This window comes from Nomascus leucogenys, chromosome 19 (genome assembly GCF_006542625.1).
Source record: "Nomascus leucogenys isolate Asia chromosome 19, Asia_NLE_v1, whole genome shotgun sequence".
NCBI classification, from domain to species: Eukaryota; Metazoa; Chordata; class Mammalia; order Primates; family Hylobatidae; genus Nomascus; species Nomascus leucogenys.
Window position 1 is genome coordinate 60,748,724 of NC_044399.1, and position 12,512 is coordinate 60,761,235.

General features: G+C 42.0%; 2 protein-coding genes across 6 annotated transcripts in view; both read right to left on the reverse strand.

The window, feature by feature from the left end:
- AXIN2 (axin 2) overlaps window positions 1-7,303 on the reverse strand; it is a 107,406-nt gene extending 100,103 nt beyond the window's left edge. The window contains exons 1-2 of the mRNA XM_030800681.1: window positions 7,165-7,303; window positions 6,943-7,006 (exon numbers count right to left, since the gene is read on the reverse strand). The gene's annotated coding sequence lies outside the window, so the exon portion shown is untranslated. The remainder of the gene's footprint in view (window positions 1-6,942; window positions 7,007-7,164) is intronic.
- Window positions 6,581-12,512, reverse strand: part of CEP112 (centrosomal protein 112) — a 556,849-nt gene continuing 550,917 nt past the window's right edge. For all 5 annotated transcript variants that reach the window (XM_030800677.1, XM_030800675.1, XM_030800674.1 and 2 more), the window contains 3 exons: window positions 11,965-12,066; window positions 8,140-8,204; window positions 6,581-7,006 (listed from right to left, as the gene is read on the reverse strand). In XM_030800677.1, the coding sequence (XP_030656537.1) occupies window positions 7,003-7,006; window positions 8,140-8,204; window positions 11,965-12,066 (171 nt within the window). In that variant the 3' untranslated portion in view covers window positions 6,581-7,002. The remainder of the gene's footprint in view (window positions 7,007-8,139; window positions 8,205-11,964; window positions 12,067-12,512) is intronic.

Below are 12,512 nucleotides of genomic sequence, written 5' to 3' on the forward strand. Positions count from 1 at the left end.
CCCTCTCTCTCCCTCTCTTTCTGTCTTTCTCTCTTTCTTTTTTAGAGATGGAGTCTCACCCTCTCACCCAGACTGGAGTACAGTGGCGCGATCTCGGCTCACTGCAACCTCAACCTCCTGGGTTCAAGCAATTCTCCTGCCTCAGCTTCCAAAGTAGCTGGGATTACAGGCAGCACCACTACGCCCAGCTAATTTTTGTATTTTTTTTAGTAGAGACAGGGTTTCATGATATGTTGGCCAGGCTTGTCCCGAACTCCTGACTGCAGGTGATCCGCTGGCCTCGGCTTCCCAAAGTGCTGGATTACATGTGCAAGCCACCTTGCCCAGCCTGTTTAGATATTTTCCAAACACCTGCGGATCGCAGGGTTGGACCAATTGTCTGGTGACTGTGGCATTCAGTAAGATGTGGAGAGTTAAGAGAGCAGAGGGGCCGCCCAGCCCCTGCACCTGGCTCCCTTTACACAGTTACCTTCTCCCCCAACCCCCAGGCTCAGGCTGAGAAGAATGAGATCCAGGAGATGGGCTAAGAGGCCAGGAGAGAGAGAACTGGGCTGTGGTGGTGAGAAAGTGAGAAAGCTAACGGGGCAATTAGAAGGCTGATTCATTTGTTTAACTAGATGATTATGCTCTACTTAGTTGAATAGTTTTGAAGTGCTCTGTGGTTCAGGAAATTTCCTCTCGCAGGCTTATCAGGTCCACAGCCTTCCATGTGCCTGATAGTTCCATGAAAGAAGGCTCCTGAGCACAGGGTATGAGTTTTGAGCGACCTTTTAATGATACACTTGCTAATATAATTAAGTCAAGTAATGCATACCAAACCTCAAGCCGAGGAGAGGTGAAAAAAAATTCAACTAAGGTTGCTTCCATCTTTTAAAAGAACAGAGAAAAAAGACATGGCCTCTTAAATATCCCTAACTCAGGGTTTCCCAAGAAGTGTTTCTAAATCCCCAACTGGACCTGTGATTCTAGAAATGCAACATAGATGAACAGAATTTTTGAACAGGAAGGAACTTTTAAGCAATATCTTAGGTTTGGGCATCTCTGATCAATATTTCACAGAACTCTACAATAAAATATGTGAGTCACAGAAGAAGCTGAAAGATAATTCTACGGATCGAATCATTTTAGGAAATTGCAGATTAAACAAAGTTAGGCTGGGCGCAGTGGCTTACGCCTGTAATTCCAGCACTTTGGGAGGTTGAGGCAGGTGGATCACTTGAGGTCAGGAGTTTGAGACCTGCCTGACCAACATGGTGAAACCCTGTCTCTACCTAAAATACAAAATCAGCCGGGCGTGGTGGCACATGCCTGTAATCCCAGCTACTCGGGAGGCTGAGGCAGGAGAATCACTTGAACCCGGGTGGTGGGGGTTGCAGTGAGCCGAGATCACGCCATTGCACTCCAGCCTGGGCGACAAGAGCGAAACTCTCTTAAAAAAAAAATAAAAAGGAAAAGAAAAAAGAAAGGTAAATTGGTTTCTTTAGCAAAGGATGTGGCAGCTTACAGACGGCAACAGATTCTTTGCCTTTGCTGGGTCTGCGTCCTCCGCCCTTGTCTCTGGGTGGGTTCTGTCTTTGACAGTTGAAGTGATCCTGCCAGTTTCTGGGCACTGGCCTTATGGGGTTGGTAGCTTCGATGTCTGGTCTCTGGCTGGGCTTGCACCGGAGGGCTCCTCAAAGCTGCCATTCCCCAGCAGACAGGCAGTGTCAGTTGCTCACCATGTGAATGGGTCTTGTGGGCTTGAGCCCTTGCCTCCCATGACTGCCACCCCAGCTAATAGCTGACTGCACCTGCAATGAAACCCAAGTGAGAACAGCCTAGCTGAGCCCGATGAACCCTCAGCACTGAGAGAGATGACAGGAAGTTACTGTTTAAGCCAGTAAGTTTTGGGGTGGTTCATGTTGCTGTATGGCACACAGTTGGCAATCAGCAACTATTTATTTAATTAATGAATGACTGAGTGAGTGGTGTAAGTGTGAATCTTCCAGAGGGTGGTATAGCACGCCACATTTCCTAAATATGACACCTGAATACTTCAAGACAAATCTTGCAGAACAGGGCTTGACGGAATGCTAGTCTGAGAAACAATAAATGAGAAGGTTGAAATGGTAGAGTTTGGGAAATATTGGTTGAGTTATACCCTTTTATGTTGTAGATTAGAAAAGTGAGCCAGACAGGTCAAGAGAATTGCCCGAGGAAACAAAACTAATTGTTAGACTCCACCTGTGAACGAATCTCCTTTCTTGGCTAAAGTAAAGGGTCTGGATACAATGGTTTCCCTCCCATAGCCACATTTTAGCTAATTAAATAGATCAGGCTCCTAACTTGGTAGCCCTCTCTTTCTGTTCCATGATAACGTCTTTGTGTCCAACTAGCTATTTTCCATGAGACCTCTTTTACGTGGCAGACTTCCAAAGATGATATAAGAATATGAATTAGGCTAGGTGTAGTGGCTCACACCTGTAATCCCAGCACTTTGGGAGGCCGAGGCGGGCAGGCCACTTGAGGCCATGAATTTGAGACCAGCCTGGCCAACATGGCAAAACCTCGTCTCTACTAAAAATAAAAAAAATTAGCCGGGCATCGTGGCGCACACCTGTAATCCCAGCTACTTGCGAGGCTGAGGCAGAAGAATCACTAGAACCCACAAGACGGAGGTTGCAGTGAGCCAAGATCGCACCACTGCACTCCAGCCTGGGCAACAGAGCGACAGATCAAGACTCCGCCTCAAAAAAAAAAAAAATTAAAAAAAAAAATATGTATTAGCCTAAAGTCTAGATTAAGCGTTCTCAAAATAGCAGAACCCATAGCAACATCTTGGTTCTTTGGTTTTAAAACACTTGCTTGGACCGGGCATGGTGGCTCATGCCTGTAATCCCAGCACTTTGAGAGGCCACGGTAGGTGGATCACCAGAGATCGGGAGTTCGAGACCAGCTGACCAACATGGAGAAACCCTGTCGCTACTAAAAATACAAAATTAGCTGGGCATGGTGGCGCATGTCTGTAGTCCCGGCTACTCAGGAGGCTGAGGCAGGAGAATCACTTAAACCCAGAGGTGGAGGTTGCAGTGAGGTGAGATCACGCCATTGCACTCCAGCCTGGGCAACAAGAGCGAAATTCCGTCTTAAAAAGAAACAAACAAAACTAAACAAACATTGCCTGATGGAAATGCTCGCTTAAAATGGAAATGTCTGGAAGAACAGATTTTCAGTGGAGCTAGCTATCGGTGAGGAATCCAGATTTTAAAATTTCTTCAGTCTTATGTTACAAATTTAATTTCTCTTCCTCCATATGAAAAGTAAATAATATGATCTGATTTTAAAACAATATAGTGAAGAATGTTAACACTAACCAGGTCAAAATCTAGGGTATTCCATTTTACTTTCCTTCCTTTTTTTAGACAGAGTCTTGCTCTGTCGCCCAGGCTAGAATGCAATGGCGCCATCTCAGCTCACTGCAACCTCCACCTCCCAGGTTCAAGCGATTCTCCTGTGTCAGCCTCCTGAGTAGCTGGGATTACAGGTGCATGCCACCACACCCAGCTAATTTTTTTGTTTGTATTTTTAGTAGAGACAGGATTTCACCATGTTGGCCAGGATGGTCTCAATCTCCTGACCTCATGATCTACCCACCTCAGCCTCCCAAAGTGCTGGGATTACAAGCATGAGCCACCATGCCTGGCCTCCATTTCCACATTTCAAATACCATTACAGCCTATGCCACCGGTTCCTAATCAAGTCTCCAAAGCCAAGAACCACTTCAATATCAGTTGAAAAAAAGTTTTATCTAATTATCTTCATTCCCTACTTTGAATTGACCAACGATGTATCTTTTTCTGGTTTTATCAAAGGGGCTGCCAGGACAAAAGCACATCCAATTTTAAGTAGGCTTTAGTTAGCAGACTTAAAATTGATCATGCATTTTAGTTTTAGTAACTTGCAATTTCTATACCCTTTGATAATTCACTTTAAAGAGCAAACCGTCTTTAATGACAAGGCTTAAAAGAGACGACACTTCTGAACAAAATATGAAAGCTCGGAAGAGATAGTTCTTTTAGGGAAACTATGAATTAAAATGACCTTGTGTTCTGAAACTTTTCTCCCACCATTTTTGATGTTTTACCTTTCCTTTTTACTCTTAGAAAGAAAGCTAAAACATCACTGCCTTCTATGGATGGTGATGCACTTTAATAAGAGAGCTGTTAATTGTTAATTCCAACTCACAGTTTCTTCTGTCTGCACTGTCTCTGCAGATGCCTTTAATGAGGTTGCTCACCACTGTAAGCATATACCCGTTTCTGAAGAAATCACTGTTGATATGTGACATTACAGGATAATGTTTGAATCTGAGCTATTTCCCTTGAATCACAGTCAATTCTTTTGTACAGTCTATGAAGCAAGTCCGTCATTCTCTGTTCCCTCTTAGTCTTCCTGTTTTCTTCATTATGCCCCTGATGGCTGCCCTCTGTGAAGTTCATTGTTGAGTGGGGAGGTTGCAAAATCAGAGCTCAGACCCCTGAAAGGGTGCACTGCTTGGTGATGCAGAAATGGTGGACTAGAACAAAATTGTGACATATGTGGATGACTGAATAGCTAACTTTGCTATTAGCCCTTCTCTTCCCTGACCCTGTAAGTGGATAATAACAAACACCAAGAACCTGGGGTTGCAGTGTTTCTTCTGCTTGGCTTGTTCCAAATCCTTTACCAGCCACTACCTGTTGACAATTACGGGTTGAAATAGAAAAAGCACAGGTGGATGACTCAGGTACAGCAGCCAATAATGATAACTTGAGATGTAATGAAATTAGGTACTTGTGATGAACAATTGATCTTCCAGCAGATAAAAGAACGGATTATATCTTAGATGATTTTATAATAAGGCACAGTGTTTATAATTTATTTCCTGAGCACTTTCTTTTTCTCCCAGTAGCCATTTCTATACTCACCGCTCAACTCAGTAAGGAATTTCAAACATGCCAAATGCAATTTTTCTTTCTCTTCCTTTATCAGAGAACGTTCACAAAGACATTAGTGTCAACCATCCATTCCTATCACATACAATCAAAATGACCTAAAGTTTCATTCCCTTTACTCCCAGATGTACAAGACATGGTTCAGAAGGGAAACAGGATCTGGGTAATGTCAAAGGTTCACCAGTGTTTGTAATTTCATAACCCTTGAAATAAGGAAAAGAAAGAATGGCAGGCAACCTTCCAAAACACCTACTGATATTTACTCATGGAAAACAAATAGTCTTGAGTGGGAGTTCCAAAGCCAGCATACAATACAATTCACAAAGTATTTTCACCTCAAGCACCTAATAACCTTACTAATGAAATCTGGTGAGCTTCAACTTGTTTTCCATGGTCTGTACAGAAAGAAGTACTTAACAGGAATCCTGTAGGAATCTTTCCATTCAGACTAAATCATAGTCTGAGTACCAATAATCCTCATTTGTTTTAACAGCATCTGCAATGATTTTGCTTTTTCCTAAATATTCTTGAAACCAGTACTATAATTTATTGTATATGCAGGAAAAACCTCATCTTCCAAAAGACAGAAACTTATATTCCTGGGGGAGGTGTCAGGGTGTCTGAACATTAACAGGCTGAGTGGTAGCCCCACAGAAATGAGTTAGTGCAAGAATCCCAGGCCTCCTACTGATGGCCACAGCCCAGCCCTGTTTATGCCAATTCCCTCCCTGGCTTTGGAAGTGGCCGTAAAACCTGTTACTTCCTTATCATCTTCGTGGCTCAGTTACAGTACAAAAAGGGGTAATTAATCCTTGGGCTGCAAACAACAGACTTGGGCGTGGGAAAGAGAAAAGAATTTTGAAAAAGTGTAAATAAACTTTGTGTCCCGTCCTTTTACAGTAAACCAGAGGATTACAGCCCCGCCCATGAGCCAGATTTTTAGAGAGCTCAAAACGCCCATGGCACACACCACAATGCAGTCGAAAGAATTTGGAGCATCCATTCACTCATTCTCCGCAATTCAAAATTTCCTTGGCAAATGGGTTGACCAATCATCACAGAACAGCTCTTGGGCATTTGAACGGGGAGAGGGACGCAGACTTAACCATCCACTCATGGAAGCAACACCATAGTCTCTCAACCAGGCGGTGCCCACATGCAAACCGGACCAAGTAAAGCACATTCTGTGACTACTTGCCAATGTGTTGTGTCCTCATAACCTGACCTCACATTTTTTAGGCTTTCTTAAGGATCATCGATTGATATTATAATTAAAACAACAACCATAAAAAAGGAGATCAAGAAAGTAACAATAAAACCACAGCAGCTATCTAAAATTGTTACACCATATTCTGCCTCTAGGGTTCCAGGACGTGACTGGAGACCAACAAGACAAATACTTGGACTGATATCAGATGATCCAGCGATTTTATCCTAAACACCAATTCATGCACTAATTATGGATTTGATTGTTGACATGATATAAGGTATATTTTCCCAAAGTACAATTTAAGATTGCTAACATTTGCTTGGGAAAAATACCATATATATGTCACACTTATTTTAGCAAATGAGGTTCAATAAAAAGTAGAAATAAAACTGATCAGTACAAAATAATATTTTAATAATATATGAACATGAACATGAAAACAATGTAAACAGGTTAGAATTTTTGATATGATACTACAAACGTGATTTTGATTGTACGCAACTGTAAAATTCTATGCAAAGGATTAACAAGGCATATCATAGGAAATCACTTTGCCCAATATAAGCAGTTCTCAGCACATACTCAAATGCACACAAACATGAAAATTGGAAGTAAAGGAATGTTAAAAAAAAACTTAGGCAGACAAATAAAACCACCCCACTAGTGTATGAATGATGCATGTTTTTATGATCTTAATTACATTTAAGGATTTAAAAAATGTCACTGATCTCACAGTTTACAATATCCAAATCTTCAAACCTGCTGGAAGAAGTCCACAGCGCAGCCTGGAAATTGCATCCATTGCATTCTCTTGTGCAGTTACCTGTAAACCAAAAATCACAGTCACGACTTTCTCTAGGTTTAACAGGTATGTCAATCAAAAAATAAGCTTCAATTCTGGAGAAGTTGATAGGGGTTGAAAAGGATATTTGATATCAAAATTTCATAATTGATGCTTATCTATAAGGGATCAAATCTTACCTACACCAAGCAAACAGAATCTTTTGAAAAATGTGCGATTCATAAGATCTTTCCTTTTAATTCAAAGCCAAATAAGTAGTTCAGTCTTTCACTGCAGAAACAGGAAGGGCGTTTGATGGAATTACAGCAGGTAAACACAATCTATGTTAGTGATGGCATTGGGAACCTTTGACTACAAAAGGTCTCATGCATCCCCAGAAAGAGCACTGAGGGTACTCAAGTCACTGTGAGTGCCGGATCACTGAGCTGTTGATCTATTCTGGTCTGGAGAACAATACCAAACCCTTAGGGGAAAGGACTTTGAAGATGTGAGCTATCCTAGCAAGTACTGCATCATCTCACTATCTTAAAGGAAGATCGTGTCTCCTTCCCTCCATCACTGGGTCTCAAGACAACGTCCTGTCCTCTTGTCCAGGTAAGGCCTGGACCTGCCATGCCCCTGCAGATCCTTTCATCTTTCATCTTTCATTCTTCTTTTTCTTGAGACAGAGTCTTACTCTGTTGCCCAGGCTGGAATGCAGTGGTGTGATCTCAGCTCACTGCAACCTCTGCCTCCCAGGTTCAAGCAATTCTCCTGCCTCAGCCTCCTGAGTAGCTGGGATTATAGGCGTGTGCCATCATACCTAGCTAATTTTTGTATTTTTAGTAGAGACAACGTTTTACCATGTTGGCCAGGCTGGTCTTGAACTCCTGACCTCAGGTGATCCTCCTGCCTTGGGCTCCCAAAGTGCTGGGATTACAGGAGTGAGCCACTGTGCCCGGCAGATTATCTCATCTTGTTTTGATAGTACAGACTAAGCACTGGGATGAGAAGGGGGGTGACTTCTTAAAGACATCCTACTTACTAAAAACAAGTCTTTTTCAAAACTGGTATTATGTCCAAGCATTTTAATAAAGACAAAGGCCAAATGAGGAGGCTCACAGATGACACAACACAAACTAATCAGGAGACAGACACTTGCTTATGGGCTGTACCTTCTGCCTTGATATGCAGTCAGTTCTTCTTGAAGGATGGAAGCTCTCTTTTTCAGAAAATTAACCTAGAAAAGACACCTTGTGTGAGAAGAAGTGGATGTGGCTTACATGTCAATATTATGCAAATAGTATGGTAAGATTTTATTTAAATTCAGACAATTCCCTAGATAAAACTCAGAGGATTTGTTGAATGTCAATGTTGTGTTTTTTACATTTGGTCACATCCCATCCTTATTGAAAATCCATCAGATACAACAGAATAAAGTTCAAACTCCTCATCGCAGAGCCATTTTGATCTGGCCTGCCCCCATCATTGTGGCTTTACCTGTCCTCAAGCCCTGCCCACCATTGCTCTTCTACACCACATCTTTCTCACTCCATTGCTCTCTGGCCCAGGCCACTTTCTCTCTTTGGAACACATGTCTTTCTGTCTCCCATTCATCCTCCACCATTTGGTTTAAATGTCACCTCTCCTGTGGAATCGTTCACCTCCTCCCCAGCTGCTCCTCGCCTCCTAGCCCCAGACAAAGCCAGCGGTCCCCTTCTCTGTGTTCCTCTCCTCTATTACTGGTACTTCTCAAACTGCTTTGTGGTTATTTGTTTTCATATCTCTTCCCTAAGCCTGAGAGCTTCTCTTGGGCAGGAATGATTTTCTGTCTCTCCACCCCAGTTTCTTTCACAGGGCTGGGCTTGTAGCTGGTTTCACTAGCTGTTGAATGAATGAATGAATGAGTGAGTGAGTGTAAAGAAAATTACTGCTTTCTGGAAACCTCAATCCATCCTAGGGATTCCCTGAGGTTGGAGAGACAGAACTTCATAGCGGAAAGAGCCCGAGCATTGTCTGGAGTTAGGCCAACTTTGGTTCAATCCCTGGCTTGCCATCTGTGGCTCTAGGAGAATTACTTAAGCTCTTGATGCTTAATCTGTGAAATGGGATTAATGACAGCTACTTCCCAAGGTTATAAGGATGACATGAAACAACCATAGAAACCGCCTAGTGCAGAGCTCAAAGCAGGTACAACCCCCAGATCGCCATTCTTAGGAGGCTGGAGGAAACTGGGTTGTTTAGCATATTCTCTTAAATCAGACCTTTACAAAGCATTTGATTACTGTGAAGCATACATTTCTATACTGTTAAAGATGCCTGTATCAGGCATGGACTCAAAAGCACCTTACACAACCCAATTGGTTTGGGGCCAACTTATAATGTAATCAAGAGTCAGTGGTATTTGATCGTTTCAGAATTGTTTATTCTTGCATCTTCGGTCTGAACTGAAACCATGGCAACAGTTGATCCCGAAACACAGTTATGCAAGAGAGTACAGCTGGCAGAACAGAAAATGTGCTTGAAAGACAAGAAAACACGGTCTTTCTAAATGGGTGCATCTCAAAGTGGTCCTCCTGGTTTTGCTTATTTGTATAGCACCCTGGTCTTCATTTTATCCAATTGCTCAAGTGACCCATAGGACAATTGATAATTTTGACAGATGCAGGGATTACACTGATTCAACTTCCCTCCCCCAACCATGCTCTGTAATCGGAATTCCAACAATTCTCAAAAAACACAGGCACCTGTGCTTTCAAACTAAATTTGCTCACTGTATGGCCTGTGACTCCTCCGTGCAGCTGCCAACTCTGAGGCCCTATCGCAGCTGGCAGCACTCTCTTTCTGGGTCAGCATCCAGTTTTAGGAGGCTGAAGTGGCTTTTATTACAGTGAAATGATATGAATGATAACAGAAGCCCTGCAGGTGGGTATCAGATTCCTTTTTTTTTCCTCTTCCTAAAAAAACTCCTCTGAAGGCGTCAGGTCCTACCTAGCTGACACTATCTGTAGCTCACCTACAAACTTAATGGGTAAACCACACCTGGAGTGGAGCTTTTCATGTAAATAAAGATTATTTAACCCTTTGTATGTTCCCATCTCCTCCACTACTTATTTTTATATGCAGGCATGAACAACATTTCATAGCCCTTAGAAGCAAAATTGCAAACAGTAGCATATGGATTGAGATTATGAACATTTCATTTTCAGATGAGAGAAGTTTTACTAGGGGAATATAAAAAGAGCAGCTAAAATGTGTTCCACATTTTATCTTACATATTATAAATAGATAACGTGGATATCATCAAATCATACCATTTATTTTATTCATAAATATATTTATTAAGCACCTGTTATGTGCCAGGCACAGTACTTGATACAGGGAGTAAAGAAATCCTTTCCTTCATGGAGTTTTTCAAGGAAAAATATGTCTTAAACTTCAAAGTGGGCTGGGCGCAGTGGCTCATGCTTGTAATTCCAACACTTTGGGAGGCTGAGGTGGGCGAATTGCTTGAGGTCAGGAGTTCAAGACCAGCCTGGCCAATACAGCAAAATCCCTTCTCTACAAACAAACTCCTGTCTCTAAAAATTAGCTGGGCATGGTGGCGTGCACCTGTAATCCCAGCTACTTGGGAGGTTGAGGCAGGAGAATCGCTTGAACCTGGGAGGCAGAAGGTGCAGTGAGCTGAGATAGCACCACTGAACTCCAGCCTGGGTGACATAGTGAAACTCCATCTCAAAAAAAAAAAAAAAAAAAAAAAAAATTCAAAGTGTATTGGAAATGTGAATATGTAAACTCTTTCTCACGACACCAACAACACGTAAAACATTCAAACATGTTAGAAGTTTTTCTCACATCATGAACCACATCACATTTCTTTTCTTTTTTTTTTTCTTTTTTGAGACAGTGTCTTCCTCTGTCACCCAGGCTGGAGTGCATTGGGCATGACCTCGGCTCACTGCAACCTCCGCCTCCCAGGTTCAAGTGATTCTCCTGCCTCAGCCTCCTGAGTAGCTGGGATTACAGGCACGCATCACCATGCCTGGCTAATTTTTGTATTTTTAGTAGAGATGGGGTTTCACCATGTTGGCCAGGCTGGTCTCAAATTCCTGATCTCAGGTGATCCGCCTGCCTTGACCTTCCAAAGTTCTGGGATTACAGGTGTGAGCCACCGCATCTGACCATATATATACATATATTTTTTTTGAGACAGAGTCTTTTTCTGTCACCCAGGCTGGAGTGCAGTGGTGTGATCTCGGCTCACTGCAACCTCTGCCTCTGGGGTTCAAGCGATTCTCCTGCCTCAGCCTTCCAAGTAGCTGGGATTACAGGCATGGGCCACCACACCCAGCTAATTTTTGTATTTTTAGTAGAGATGGGATTTTGCCATGTTGGCCAGGCTGGTCTCAAACTCCTAACCTCAAGTGGTCTGCCTGCCTTGGCCTCCCAAAGTGCTAGGATTATAGACATGAGCCACCACACCCAGACAAGAACCACACATTTCAACAAGAACTATTTAACCTAATTGTTTGAATACCTTGTCATTATTTTGCCTTGAACTTAGAATACATCTTGTTATCTCTAACGATCATGTAAAATACACACCAGAATTAAAGTGCTTCTAACATAACTGTGCTTTCAATTTCTCTGCACTTCTACACAGTGAGGAATCAGCCATATGCTAAGTGATGGCATTTTGGACCTGATACCAAGAATAAAATGATGAGGCTATATTAGAAGGTAGACTGTAAATGAATTGAAGTTATAACTGACTGAACTTTTCAATTTTAAGGGTGCTTTAAAGAAATTCTTATTGAGACAGTGAGTTATTAAACAAGTAAGAAAAAAATTTAAAACAAAATGAAAATTTATCCTGAGTAGTAGGTTATGCAATGACATCACATTGATTTGTGGCATCAATTTGGAATCAGATTTATTTGCAAGTTTCTTTTCAGAGTATCCCCTAAATCCTTGGAAAATGCCTTGATTCTAATAATTACCTGTGATTTTAGGGAGGAAATGGTGTCTTCAAGTTCTTGTCTTAGGGATGCTGGCATCAATCCTTTCAATTTTGTTTCATATTCTTGTCGTATGTCAATTATCTAAATTGGAAAAAAATTAAGAGTTATCTTTTTACCACATAAATGATTGTTTTGAATTTAAGAAGTCTCAGAACAGTATCTGTTGATCACAATGAAAGGTTTGTTACATGTGGTCAGAAACCAGACAATAAAGATGAAATAAGAAGAAAAAGTTAAAAACTGAAAAGGCTACCCAGCCTGACCCTGTGACTCTGAGAGAGATGGTCCCTGTAACAATGCTTTATTTCTTTAAAATCCTTGTGAACACAATTTTTGGCATCTGAATAAGTAAAATAATTGTTCTCTCCTTTTCACTCATGAGGTTCCCCACTATGCTAGCCCTGCAGCCTCTCCTTGATCAGGATGTGAACTCCAACCATACCAAGCTGTCATCTGAGGACAACTCATAGCATGTCTTTGCTTTGATTAAAATACTCCTTGAGGGTGTGGTGGCTCATGCCTGTAGT